The following is a 15,484-nucleotide window of genomic DNA, read 5'->3' on the forward strand; positions in this document are numbered from 1 at the left end:
CAAATTTTATGACCAATTTGTGTGGAAATCCATATCATTCCAAAGGGTTTACATACTTTTTCTTGCAACTGTATATAGCACTATAGAATATAGTCCTATATATTCGTTTTTTTGAATATTCGTCATTTTTTTCCATCTGAAGTCATGATTCCTCCCTGCTTAAGTTGCTTGACAATTCGAATATTCGCGCTCAACACTATACATCACCATTGAGGCCAGTATTAGCTGCAGAAGCACACATGACCCTGTCTGTACCCCACCTAGAACAGACTGAGCACCAAAAGATCACCAAATGGAACCAAGGTAGCTGTCACGGATTCGGTGTGGGTGGGAAACTCTACACTGAGCACAGGAGGAAAGGGGACAGGAACTAGGCCTGGAAACTAGGGTAGAGGAGAAGGTCACCTCCTAGAACAACCCTAATCCAAGTCCTGACTAACTATCTGTATGAACTGACCTCAATGGTAGGAAAGTTCATACATAGGAACCTAGAGCCCAAACACACCCTGTAGGGCCCTGGTATAGTGACAGGACTTAAGACAACTTATTCCTCTACCAGAATGATGAACAGGTGCTCCCTCAGGCCTAGATCCAAAAGACAGGGAAATGCAACAAACAAAATACAAATAAGGAAGACAACACTTAACTTCATGTGGAGCAAGAGCAGCGCCAGGAGCTCAACCAAGATCCAACAACCAGCTAGCCCAGAGTCCAGAAACTAAAGCTATAAACCGCACCCCCAGAAGTGGTAAGCAGTAATAAATAGGGGAATTTAAATGACCAAACCAACAACATCTGCAAGAGGTGTGGTCATTACCAAAACAACACAGACACAAATGTTCCACAAGGAACCAGTCAGATTAACCCACATGTTGCCAGTCTCTCTGATCTCCTGCACCTGTCACGGAAGTGTCCATGACAGTACCTCCCTTCTATGGGTTACCTCCGGGCACCCAGGACTGTCTTTATCCAGGTGAGACTTGTGAAAGGCTTTCACCAAGCGACTGGCATTTACGTCAGATGCTGGTACCCACATCCTCTCTTCTGGTCCATAACCCTTCCAGTGGAAAAGATACTGAAGAGATCTACAGAGAACTCGAGAGTCGACTATCTTGGTGATCTGAAATTCCAAATTACCATCCACCATGACAGGAGCAGGTGTCAAGGAAGATGGCTCCAAAGGTTCAACATATCTCTTCAACAAAGATTATGTAAAACACATTATGAATTTTCAGGGCCTGAGGAAGTTCAAGACGAAAAGCTACAGGATTAATGATGGCAGTGATCTTATATAGACCAATAAATCTTGGACCCAACTTCCAAGAAGGTACCTTCAACTTAATGTCTCTTGTGGACAGCCACACAGAATCACCCACACTTAGGTCCGGACCATTCATACATTTCCTGTCAGCCACACGTTTACACTTATTGCCCATTTTCTTCAAATAATTTTGAATTTTTCGCCCTATCGATGACAATGATGATGAAAAATGTTCTTCCTCAGGGATACCAGAAGTATCAGAACCAGTAAATGTGCCAAACTGTGAGTGAAACCCATATACCACAAAAACAGTGACTCATCAGTGGACTCCTGACTACGATTGTTTATGGCAAACTCTGACAAAATACAAATAGGGAAGACAACACTTAACTTCACATGGAGCAAATGCAGCACCATTAGTTCAACCAGATCCAAAAACCAGCTAGCCCAGAGTCCAGAAACTGAAGTTATAAACCGCACCCCCAGAAGTGGTAAGCAGTAAAAAATAGGAGAAATTAAATGATCAAACTAACAACACCTGCAAGAGGTGTGGTCATTAGCAAAAAAACACAGACACAAATGATCCACAAGGAACCATTCAGATTAACCCATGTGTTGCCAGTCTCTCTGATCTCCTGGCACCTGTCACGGGAGTGTTCGTGACAGCAGCAGACCAGCAGTTCAAGACACTGTTGCAAAGCACCAAGGGGTCAGGAACAATCGTGCACTTTGACAGGCCGAGGTAAAAGCAGAAAGAGTATGTGCTATACAGTAAAAAAATGTCAGAGTTTAGGGTAGGCAATGATGGGTCAATACAGAGGTCAGGCACAGGTCAGACAGTGGAGAGCCCGAACCAGTAAACGGGCAGAAAGTTGGTACACAGGCAAACAACAGAGAGACACCATTGCAGGAGATTAGCATGCTAGAAATTTAAGGAAGGTGCCTTAAATACCCCAGGTTTGCCAGCATTGGCTGGTGAAGATTAGGAAGCGCATGTGGTAGGACTTTAAAAGCTGAAGGGAGTGGGTGCGTGAACCCCATGGGAAGAGAAGGAGAGGCCTAGCCTGTAAGCTGGCCACAATCTGCGTGGAGGGAAAGAGCAACCCCAACAGCCAGGCCCACCAGGAAGAAGGAGACAGTGGGAGAAATCTACAACCTACATATAGTAAGAGTATTATAGAGCAACATTTGATTTCTAACTTTTCATGTAGGTATTTTACGCTTCATTCTGTAATTTCTCATTTTATATATCATCTGAAAATAGAATCCCATATTACCTCAGTTCTTACCAAATGGATGAAGAAAATGAGCAAATCACAACATTTGATGAAAAAAAAAGAAACAGGTATGACACGTGGAAATTGAATGTCTTCTGTATCCAATAGCTTACTGAAGAGGCTTTAATAAAATTTCAAATATGTTTCAGCTGATAAAACATGTGGAAAATCAATGTGGAAAATCTTTTATAATTTGAATTTATGTTGAATGCTTGTTAAAACTGCCTTTTTAAGATGATGTGGCTAAGTAGAAATCCGGCGCTCCCTGAATCTCCAGGAGTTGCGTCATTTTGAGATGGCCAGGTTATCTTGTAATGACATACTTTCTAAGACATTTCTCTGCGTTGTGCTCAGCATTCAACGTTTGCTGAGCAATAGATGTCAAAAAATTAAATGGAACAGGAAAGATCTAAGGAGATGACAGCAGGAAGAGATAAACTTCTTAAATAACATTTCCAATAAATTGCTATTTCTCTCTTTCTGCTTCCAACTCAGAGTTGGAGAAAGCTGAAGAGAACGCTAATAAAAGTTTTATCAGAGAACAAGAAATCCATATATTGATCAGGTCTTGGGGCTTAGGAGAATAATGGATTCAATTCAGAGATGAGAACATGAATCTAACACATGAGGTCAGCCATCTTGGTTACCTCATGAATCGTTTTTTCCTTCATTCACAATAAGTGTTTTTGCTTAGGGGACAGGGCCTAATAACTACAGATGACTGCAGTTGTCAGAAAACCTTCCATACGTCACCAAAAGCACTTTTCATCTGATTTTTTTTTTCTTTTTTTTTACTGAGGTGATGTCCAGATGGGAAAACCCTTTAGATTTCACCATGTAATATCAAAAGTAAAGAGTAATGCCCTACTGAAAGGCTTTAGACATTATATATACATGTATTTCTAATAATGAAGATAGTTTGGAGCACTTTTTTATTTTTAATCAGCAGACCTGCCACTTTAACGCTCTACACGCCACATATATGCCAAGGGAACCTCCCCACATACAGTATGTGCCATATTTATCACACTGATGCATACGTCTGCCATTGACTATCATAATACAAATTTTGATGATGGATTCTGACCAGTTAAAAGTATTCATTAAATATATACATTGACTAAACACTATTTGGTTTGCCTGGGAAAGCTGAACACATGAAAGACATGTTAAACCTGGTGCAGATCTTGTGTCTTTGGGATGTGGTGTGATATTTCTATAATTATGTATGACACAACAGAAGAACTTATAACAAGCAAGACACAGGCCTCTCCATAACTTCGGTGCATCCAGTGCCATTTCTAAATGTAAGATAGCTTCCTAGCTGTCTTACATTTAGACCTTTTTCTATGCTTGAAACAGGCATAGAAAATGGTAAATGAGACAGGCCTGCTTACCCGTCCCCTTCCCTGCCCACACCCACTTATTTAGACCCGTCGTGAGCGGGGGGAAATCACAGATTGTGACGCCTAATTTTTAATGATAAATGAGTGTCTTAAGTGCAGTACAACCCTAGATCCTAGGAATATACCTTATAGAACATACCATACATTCCAGTGAAGATCAATAGGTGGTGCTATCACACTAGATACAGGACCCTATTTATCTACAAAACCTACAAAATTCTAGAAAGAATGCCATATTACCTTGAATTATTTTTGGAGCCTCTTTTTTAGCTGCTGCAGTTTTCAGGTGTTCTGTAAAAAAAAAAGAAGAATTGCTAAGCACGATATTCCATATTTTCTGTACAAAGTTTATAAGAAAGCATTCATTTTTAGGTTGATCTAAATCTCTTACATTAAGAATATGTTACTGGAGAAATGTTAACTCTGTGGTGTGCACTAGTAGCTATGTTTTACAAGAATTATAAATGGAAGAAACAAGATAAAAAACTTGGTGGTAGAAGTGTGTATACATTTAATGTATTCACAATTTTTTTTTTTTTTTTTTACCAGAGCATTTATTTTCTAGAACTATTACTAACAAAATACATTTTATTATTTGAATTACACTGCTCACAAAAATAACACATCCTAGATCTGAATTAATTAAATATTCTTCTGAAATACTTTGTTCTTTACATAGTTGAATGTGCTGACAACAAAATCACACAAAAATTAAAAATGGAAATCAAATTTTTCAACCCATGGAGGTCTGGATTTGGAGTCACACTCAAAATTAAAGTGGAAAAACACACTACAGGCTGATCCAACTTTGATGTAATGTCCTTAAAACAAGTCAAAATGAGGCTCAGTTGTGTGTGTGGCCTCCACGTGCCTGTATGACCTCCCTACAACGCCTGTGCATGCTCCTGATGAGGTGGCGGACGGTCTCCTGAGGGATCTCCTCCCAGACCTGGACTAAAGCATCTGCCAACTCCTGGACAGTCTGTGGTGCAACGTGACGTTGGTGGATAGAGCGAGACATGATGTCCCAGATGTGCTCAATTGGATTCAGGTCTGGGGAATGGGCGGGCCAGTCCATAGCATCAATGCCTTCGTCTTGCAGGAACTGCTGACACACTCCAGCCACATGAGGTCTAGCATTGTCTTGCTCTAGGAGGAACCCAGGGCCAACCGCACCAGCATATGGTCTCACAAGGGGTCTGAGGATCTCATCTCGGTACCTAATGGCAGTCAGGCTACCTCTGGCGAGCACATGGAGGGCTGTGCGGCCATCCAAAGAAATGCCACCCCACACCATTACTGACCCAATGCCAAACCAGTCATGCTGGAGGATGTTGCAGGCAGCAGAACGTTCTCCACGGCGTCTCCAGACTCTGTCACGCCTGTCACATGTGCTCAGTGTGAACCTGCTTTCATCTGGGAAGAGCACGGGGCGCCAGTGGCGAATTTGCCAATCTTGGTGTTCTCTGGCAAATGTCAAACGTCCAAGCACGGTGTTGGGCTGTAAGCCCAACCCCCACCTGTGGACGTCGGGCCCTCATATCACCCTCATGGAGTCTGTTTCTGACCGTTTGAGGAGACACATGCACATTTGTGGCCTACTGGAGGTCATTTTGCAGGGCTCTGGCAGTGCTCCTCCTGTTCCTCCTTGCACAAAGGCGGAGGTAGCGGTCCTGCTGCTGGGTTGTTGCCCTCCTACGGCCTCCTCCACGTCTCCTGATGTACTGGCCTGTCTCCTGGTAGCACCTCCATGCTCTGGACACTACGCTAGCAGACACAGCAAACCTTCTTGCCACAGCTCACATTGATGTGCCATCCTGGATAAGCATATATTACATTCATATATACCCTGCACATGTAGAGGCACTTATTATCGTATATACATTTAGTCATAGACTACTGATTGCCTGCTCTTGACATGTGCATTTTTGTAGTATTTTGTATTGATTTAAAATATAACTTTTATTATTTATGATAAAGCTAAAATGAATTTTTTAGCAATAATTATCTAACTTACTAGTTAAAACTCTCTCTGGACTTATAGATAGTGCTTCCTTTTATATTTATTTTTTTATTTTTATACACTATAACTGCAGCAGTGGTGATTTGTTAGCAATTGCTATCGATTAGACAGCCTTTGTGGATGCAGGCTGCCTTATGTTTGAATACTGTATTTATACCTTGTCTTATAGTAATTAGGTGGTTATTACTGGTATATTTTAGCTCCAGCACTTGGATATTGTGGAGCCAGCCTGCTTGCTGCTCATTGTCCAAGACTTGTACCTATGGCTTATTTATTGCAACATTTGTTGCCTGTAATCGCCCTGTAACTTTTCTTATATAGCTGCTGCTATGCGCCCCACTGTCTGCTGGTGGTGCTCTTTCTATGATCTAACTGCTTGGATCGCTGACTATTGGTGACAGCCTGTCTCTGTTTAACCAGTCTATTGGCCCACTATTGCGGTTTGCTGCATTTGCTGATGGTGCTGTTGCCAGCGTGGTGCCTTTGTGGGCTGTCACTTATTTGGTCAGACGCTGGATCCCTGATCTACTAACTGTCCAGAGTCTAAAATTCTAAAGACTGCCCCCCTTGGGGGGCAGTCTTTAGAATTTTAGACTCTGGACAGTTAGTAGATCAGGGATCCAGCGTCTGACCAAATAAGTGACAGCCCACAAAGGCACCACGCTGGCAACAGCACCATCAGCAAATGCAGCAAACCGCAATAGTGGGCCAATAGACTGGTTAAACAGAGACAGGCTGTCACCAATAGTCAGCGATCCAAGCAGTTAGATCATAGAAAGAGCACCACCAGCAGACAGTGGGGCGCATAGCAGCAGCTATATAAGAAAAGTTACAGGGCGATTACAGGCAACAAATGTTGCAATAAATAAGCCATAGGTACAAGTCTTGGACAATGAGCAGCAAGCAGGCTGGCTCCACAATATCCAAGTGCTGGAGCTAAAATATACCAGTAATAACCACCTAATTACTATAAGACAAGGTATAAATACAGTATTCAAACATAAGGCAGCCTGCATCCACAAAGGCTGTCTAATCGATAGCAATTGCTAACAAATCACCACTGCTGCAGTTATAGTGTATAAAAATAAAAAAATAAATATAAAAGGAAGCACTATCTATAAGTCCAGAGAGAGTTTTAACTAGTAAGTTAGATAATTATTGCTAAAAAATTCATTTTAGCTTTATCATAAATAATAAAAGTTATATTTTAAATCAATACAAAATACTACAAAAATGCACATGTCAAGAGCAGGCAATCAGTAGTCTATGACTAAATGTATATACGATCCTGGATAAGCTGCACTACCTGAGCCACTTGTGTGGGTTGTAGACTCCGTCTCATGCTACCACTAGAGTGAAAGCACTGCCAGCATTCAAAAGTGACCAAAACATCAGCCAGGAAGCATAGGAACTGAGAAGTGGTCTGTGGTCCCCACCTGCAGAACCACTCCTTTATTGGGGGTGTCTTGCTAATTGCCTATAATTTCCACCTGTTGTCTATCCCATTTGCACAACAGCATGTGAAATTGATTGTCACTCAGTGTTGCTTCCTAAGTGGACAGTTTGATTTCACAGAAGTGTGATTGACTTGGAGTTACATTGTGTTGTTTAAGTGTTCCCTTTATTTTTTTGAGCAGTGTATATAGCATGATTTTCAGCAGTGTACTCTATGATAATGCATACTATTATTATATCAAATATGGAACACAATGAAAATATGTCACAAACAGGCTGACCAACACTAGATAAAAACTAATAACCCAAGCCACACAAATATGTAAAATGCTGTATGTTATGTGTTATGAGTTACAGAAGAGCGAACCAGTTTAAATTTGTTTTGGATCAGTTTGCCAAATTTTTTAAAAAGTTTGGTTCAGACCAGTATCGATTTGGGCCAAACTAAAGTTCCTCCAATTACCCTGAAAGCTGGTATATAATCCCTTCTAGCCTCCTAGGACTCATAATTTTTAGGAAAACTTGTTATCCCTTTTTTTTAATGATTTTTTCCCCCCTCCAACATCCCCCTCCCCAAGCTCTGGAACGCAATGACAGAAATAGTAAATGATGGCTGAGTGACGTTGACATAGATAGCTATGGGTAAACATAAGTTTGACGGAGTTAACATACACCGTGTTTAAAAAAAACACTGCACCAGCACATGTATCATGCTTTTTTTTATTCCAAAGCTTTAAAAAAAAATAGTGACATGATGCAGGCTCATCATGGTTGGAAAGTGGCATAAGTGGCATGATGTAAGCCGCAACACGCAGCAGCCTTACACAACGTGATGGTATGTAGGCAGACAGACAGACAGCAACAGTAGCAAGATGAGGCACCGGCAGCAAGAAGAGGTCTATTGATCGCATTCAGCCTGCCTGGACTGTGACAAAATTTCTGTAATAATACAATAATCAAATACATATGCCGCCTCATGAAATTTAACCCCACCCCCCAAAAAAAGTTTAATATTAACCGTGTTAACCTCCCCTTAAAATTTTTTAAAATTTTAACCATGTTAACCCCCCCCCCACCAAGAAATTTTTTATAAATATCAACCATGTAGAAAGTGAGTACAGGGAAACTGACCCTCAGGCATCAGTGGCATGATTCAGGCCCCAGCATTGCCTTGACTGTGATAAAATGTTGGTATTGATACAATAATTACATACAATTATGCTGCGCCTTAAATAAGTGAGTCGATCGGTGTAGGGAGATGTCCTGCTAAGTGCAATTTTGGACTTTTCTTTAAATATTTGAAATAAAAGATTCATGGTTTTATTCAAAACCCGAGTGCTGGACCCACTGGGAAAATATGTAAATGGTCAACTGAGACGTGATACTCAATTTTAACTTACCACACACAGGTAAATTGCCGCCACACTGTGGGTATTGCTGCAGTAATCATGTATAAATGCTGCTTAAACAAATTGAAAGACTCCCCCAAAAAAAAGTTTAAATTGTGACCATGTGGAAACTGAAAATACATAATCAGACGACTGAGGCTTGACGCTTAATTTCAAATTGACGCATACAGGTAGATTACTGCCATGCCGTGAGTATTGCTGCATTTATCACATACATATGCTGTTTAATTAAATTTAAAGCTGCCCCCCCACAAAAAACATTAAATTACGACCGCGTGGAAACTGAAAATACGTCAACGACTGTCTGAGGCTTAGTGCTCAATTGCTCGTTAATACACACAGGTAGATTGCTGCTATACCTTGTGTCTTGTAATTATCACATATATATGCTGGTTTAATTGCATTTAACAATCCCCCCAAAAAATTAAATTCCAACAGTGTGGAAAATACGTAAACGGATGACTGAAGCGTGACGTTCAATTTCAACTTAATACACTGTAGGAATCACATATATATGCTGCTTAAATAAATTAAAAGACCCTTCCCGGAAAAATGAAATTGTAACTGTGTGAATACTGAATATACGTAAATGGACAATTGAGGCTTGACATTAAATTTCAGCTTAACACACACATGTAGATTGCTGCCACACTATGGGTATTGCTGCAAAAATCTTGTATATATGCTATTTAATGAAATTAAAAGACCCCCCAAAAAAATAAATGAAATAGCAAGAGTGTGGAAACTGAAAATATGTGCATAGACGATTAAGGCTTGACACTCAATTTCAACTTACAGATATACCCAGCATTAAAGTCAAAACTGATGCGTTATCTCACTAGCTTCACTCACTAACTTAATTTAATTATTTGCAAAACTTCTATAGCTTAAAGGTGGTGATGTGTTACACTGCTGGGATGGCGCGCTATCCAACTGATTTTAGTGCAGGCTATATCTGTAATACAAACAGGTAGATTACTGAAACACCATGGGTATTGCTGTAGTAATCACATATATATGCTGCTTAATTAACTATAAAGACCCCCCCAAAAATGTTTAAATTGTGACCATGTGGAAATTGAAAATTCATAAACAGACAATTGAGGCTTGATGCTCAATTTCAACTTAATACACACAGGTAGATTGCTGCAACACCAAATATATATATATATATATATATATATTGCTTAATTATATTGAACCTTACAAATAAAAGATGTATCTGAATATGGGGAAACAAAATGAAAGTGGACCTGCACGTCTGATAGCAGGCACAACCACAGGTCTTGTATTCTCTCTGCCTGCCTGTCAGATGCCCTGCTTTTCTCTATTGTACACAACACAGACAATTGTTCTTTGCAATCCTAGCCTTTCCCTTCATTGTGGCAATAAGCTTGATTGATTGATTTCTGATTGTCCATGATAGATTTTTCACTGTCCTTGACTCCCTAAAATCATTTCCCTGGCAGATACTGTAACACCCAACCACCCTTTCTCACAGCCCAGCACAAAATGGGATTCTACCTTTTCTGCTAGGCCACCTTGCTGCCTGCTGCAGCACTGATTTGGCTCATCTAGGCTATCTGTCAGTCTCTGAGCCAATCAGGGCTAACCCTCCCCCACTTCCTCTCCGGGTTATGTGAGAACCCTTCTTATAACTCTTGAGTGCTTTTTCCATAAATCAAGACCTCATATAGGCATGTCAGTGAAAAAATATATAAAGTTCAAGCTGGCAAAATGCAGACTGACAAAAACCAAAAAAATTAAGGTGCTCATTAAGGCCATTCTAAGCCTGGTCATTAAAGGAGTTGTTCAAGATTTTACTATTTATGACCTATTCTCAGGGAATATCTGATCAGCGGGGTCCAACACACCGCAACCCACTCCGACCAGCTGTCCTACAGTAGCTACAGTGTTGGAAGTTGAGGGCCGAACTACATAGCTTTATTCACTGTGTAGCGTAGGGAGCTGGTAACTGCAGCACTGCTCTCACTGAAGTGAATGGGAGCAGTGCTGCAGTAACCAGATTTGTCCACTATATAATGGACGGAATTGTGTGTTTGTGGCACTGATCATAGTCCCAGAGCTACCGTACTTTGAAACAACTAATGGGTAGGTGTGGGATATCAGACCCCTGCTGGTCAGATATTGATGGTCTATCCTGAGGATTGGCCTTCAATAGTAAAATTCTGGAAACCCCTTTAAGGTTACTATTCTGTGGCATCACCTAACCAATCAATGATATAATTGGCTGATATAAACTTAAATGCATTAAAGTGCTTCTGTCACCCCATGTCACGACCATGGTCATGGTCGTGACTCAGGATCCGCATGCAGTTGCCTGCGGTTTGGTTTTATTGTCAACCACATGGTGAGGGCTGCTGGTATGTTGCCTCATGTGTGGTTGCCGCTGGTAACATGGTTGTACTTGGCAGTATAGCAGCCTGAGCTGTTGCTGGGCAGCTTGCTGTCAAGTGCATGCGGTAACTCCTGGTTGTGTGTGTGTATGTTATGCACTTTGCATGTCTGGTGTGCACGAGGTTTATGTAGGTGTGCACTGTGACACTTCCCTTCACTGTGGCTGCCCGTGGCAACGTTTGGTATGGTGTACATGTGGTGGAAGTGTCCTAGCCTTCAGGCTGACTCCCAGGACATGGTTGCCACGCATGTCGTTGCCTGCGGTAACAGCTGCAGTGTGATGTTCATTTGGACACTTTCTCCTTTAAGTGGTTGTCTTCCCTTCCCTGGTGTGAGAAGGGTTAATTCCCTTCTGTGTGTGTGAACACTGTGTGTGCCTGTGTGGTTGTGGCTACTTGGGCTATTTAGCCTCAGTGGAGACCTGAAGCTGAGAGGTACTCCAGCCTTGTTTGTAAGCTGGAGGCACCCTCCTGGTTTATACCATCTGCCACTGAGAGCCACCCTTGTGGCCATAAATCTTGTTTGATGTGATGAAGATGTGTCTGTTGTATGTTTCTTATTGCAGCTTATGGTCCTGGGTTCCTGTGTGATGTGTGTTGTGTGCTGTGTCCGTTTCTGTGTTGGGAAAGCAGCACTTGCGCATGGGTTCCAGGCTTTGTGTCTGTGGCAGGTGGGTGTTGTGCTTATGGCATTTACCTGCCACTGCCATGAGTTGTATATGTTCCCCTTTATTGTAGCCTGGCCTGTGAGACTCCTGGTCCTCCGTGTCTAGGAGGAACAGGTCGTCTTACCCTGCTCCTAGCTTTAGGGATCTGCGGAGGGTTACTAGGGATCTGAGGTTCCGGAGCATGAGTCCTCCTACCTTCAAGGTCGGCTCATGCAGCTAGGAGTCAGGGTCAGATTAGGGATGCGTTAGGAGGTGACCTGCTCCCTAATTCTGTGCTCCTGGCCAAGCAGCGACCACCATCTTCCGTCATCGCACGGCTGAGGGTTTTCCCCATCCTAAGCCGTGACACCCCACTAAACTCTTTTTTTTTTTTTTTGGGTACTCCCTATACTGCGATTTATCCATACATAATGTAATTAATAATTTTGGTTCAGTAGATACTGCAAAAAACGTACTTTTATAATATGCAAATTACCTGTCTACCAGCAAGTAGGGTGGCTACTTGCTGGTAGAAGCCGCATCCTCCTCTCATAAAGACACCCCCTCCTCATGTTGATTGACAGGGCCAGCGGACGCGCTCGTTCTCTGCTGGCCCTGTCTGCATTCAAAATCTGGCGCCGGCGCCGTACCTGTCTTGAGCCGGCGCAGGCGCACTGAGGGGAGGACGCTCGCTCGGCCGCTCCATCCTCAATGCGCCTGCTCCGGTGACGTCACATCTACACCCGGCGCAGGCGCACTGAGAAAGGAGCGGCCGAGCGAGCGTCCTCCCCTCAGTGCGCCTGCGCTGACTCAAGACAGGTACGGCGCCGGCGCCAGATTTTGAATGCAAACAGGGCCAGCAGAGAACGAGCGCGTCCGCTGGCCCTTTAAATCAACATGATTTATGAGAGGAGGATGTGGCTGCTACCAGCAAGTAGCCGCCCTACTTGCTGGTAGACAGGTAATTTGCATATTATAAAAGTACGTTTTTTGCAGTATCTACTGAACCAAAATGATTAATTACATTATGTATGGATAAATCGCAGTATAGGGATTATAAATCCCCCCCCCCCCCAAAAAAAAAAAAAAGAGTTTAGTGGGGTGACAGAAGCCCTTTAAATAGATAGATACATCATTTACACATCTTGCATATACAATTCCTCAGGAAAAAAAATTGAAGAAAAGTGAAGGAAAAAGTGAAGAAACTATGAGAATTTATGTTTTTCTGGTTTTGGTAGTAAAACCTCCACTTTATATGAGAATAAAATTCATTCTTCTATTGATTTACTTGTTATTTGTACAAGGCAGCTAAATGAATTAGTTTAAAATGATAACAACACTCGGCGCAATGCACTCAAGGCTCAAGTCGAAAAAAGTCACTGTCAAAATTCAGTCAATATTAATACACAGAAGAACTCAATAACAGAAGAATGAAGAAATGAAAAGAAAATCATTTTAAAATTGTATATCTGCAGTTCAGGAATGCAAAAGTCTAGTACTGTCTGGGAACAAAAACATTGATCTGTAATAGACATAAACATGAACAGAAGCTATGGCGAATTACAGTTGCAAGAAAAAGTATGTGAACCCTTTGAAATGATATGGATTTCTGCACAAATTGGTCATAAAATGTGATCTGATCTTCATCTAAGTCACAACAATAGACAATCACAGTCTGCTTAAACTAATAACACACAAAGAATTAAATGTTACCATGTTTTTATTGAACACACCATGTAAACATTCACAATGCAGGTGGACAAATTATGGGAACCCTTGGATTTAATAACTGGTTGAACCTCCTTTGGCAGCAATAACTTCAACCAAACGTTTCCTGTAGTTGCAGATCAGACGTGCACAACGGTCAGGAGTAATTCTTGACCATTCCTCTTTACAGCACTGCTTCAGTTCAGCAATATTCTTGGGATGTCTGGTGTGAATCGCTTTCTTGAGGTCATGCCACAGCATCTCAATTGGGTTGAGGTCAGGACTCTGACTGGGCCACTCCAGAAAGCGTATTTTCTTCTGTTTAAGCCATTCTGTTGTTGATTTACTTTTATGCTTTGGGTCTTTGTCCTGTTGCAACACCCATCTTCTGTTGAGCTTCAGCTGGTGGACAGATGGCCTTAAGTTCTCCTGCAAAATGTCTTGATAAACTTGGGAATTCATTTTTCCTTCGATGATAGCAATCCGTCCAGGACCTGACGCAGCAATGCAGCCCCAAACCATGATGCCCCCACCACCATACTTCACAGTTGGGATGAGGTTTTGATGTTAGTGTGCTGTGCCTCTTTTTCTCCACACATAGTATTGTGTGTTTCTTTCAAACAACTCAACTTTGGTTTCATCTGTCCACAGAATATTTTGCCAGTACTGCTGTGGAACATCCAGGTGCTCTTGTGCAAACTGTAAACGTGCAGCAATATTTTTTTTGGACAGCAGTGGCTTCCTCTGTGGTATTCTCCCATGAAATCCATTCTTGTTTAGTGTTTTACGTATCGTAGATTTGCTAACTGGGATGTTAGCATATGCCAGAGACTTTTGTAAGTCTTTAGCTGACACTTTAGGATTCTTCTTCACCTCATTGAGCAGTCTGCGCTGTGCTCTTGCAGTCATCTTTACAGGACGGCCACTCCTAGGGAGAGTAGCAGCAGTGCTGAATTTTCTCCATTTATAGACAATTTGTCTTACCGTGGATTGATGAACAGCAAGGCTTTTGGAGATACTTTTATAACCCTTTCCAGCTTTATGCAAATCAACAATTCTTAATCGTAGGTCTTCTGAGAGATCTTTTGTGCGAGGCATCATTCACATCAGGCAATGCTTCTTTTGAAATGCAAACCCAGAACTAGTGTGTGTTTTTTATAGGGCAGGGCAGCTGTAACCAACACCTCCAATCTCATCTCATTGATTGGACTCCAGTTGGCTGATACCTCACTCCAATTAGCTCTTGAAGATGTCATTAGTCTAGGGGTTCACTTACTTTTTCAACCTACACTGTGAATGTTTACATGGTGTGTTCAATAAAAACATGGTAACATTTAATTCTTTGTGTGTTATTAGTTTAAGCAGACTGTGATTGTCTATTGTTGTGACTTAGATGAAGATCAGATCACATTTTATGACCAATTTGTGCAGAAATCCATATAATTCCAAAGGGTTCACATACTTTTTCTTGCAACTGTAACTACCATCAATCAATATAATACAATATTTTCTTCATTATTGCAAAAAAATAATTTCACTGATGTCTTATGAAGCCTAACATCAATAAAGGGAAACTATCACCATGTAAATCCAGTGCAATCTGCAGGCAGCAGGTTATAGAGCAAAAGGGACCGAGTAGGTTGACATATATTTTTGTGGGAAAAGATTTAGAATAGAGATTTCTTGAAATTCGTTTTGGATTTGAATAAGTCAGTAAATTAGATTTGCGTCTGAATTGATGCTACCTGGAAAATCACTGTGCCAGGAAGGGGTTAACTGAATAAATTACAATTTATACTGATTCTTTGTCTCCCCAAAAATTGGGACTTAAAATTAGCATCACAGGTCAAATGAACAGCATCAGCAGAAAGGTGGATGAGAT

At 41.5% G+C, this 15,484-nt stretch overlaps 1 protein-coding gene across 1 annotated transcript in view; it reads right to left on the reverse strand.

The window, feature by feature from the left end:
* The window catches only part of LOC120999212 (titin homolog), a 946,165-nt gene that overhangs the window by 741,694 nt on the left and 188,987 nt on the right, over positions 1-15,484 (reverse strand). Inside the window, exon 10 of the mRNA XM_040430085.1 lies at positions 4,185-4,235. Within this exon, the coding sequence (XP_040286019.1) occupies positions 4,185-4,235 (51 nt within the window). The remainder of the gene's footprint in view (positions 1-4,184; positions 4,236-15,484) is intronic.

Source organism: Bufo bufo, chromosome 4 (genome assembly GCF_905171765.1).
Source record: "Bufo bufo chromosome 4, aBufBuf1.1, whole genome shotgun sequence".
Classification (NCBI taxonomy): domain Eukaryota; kingdom Metazoa; phylum Chordata; class Amphibia; order Anura; family Bufonidae; genus Bufo; species Bufo bufo.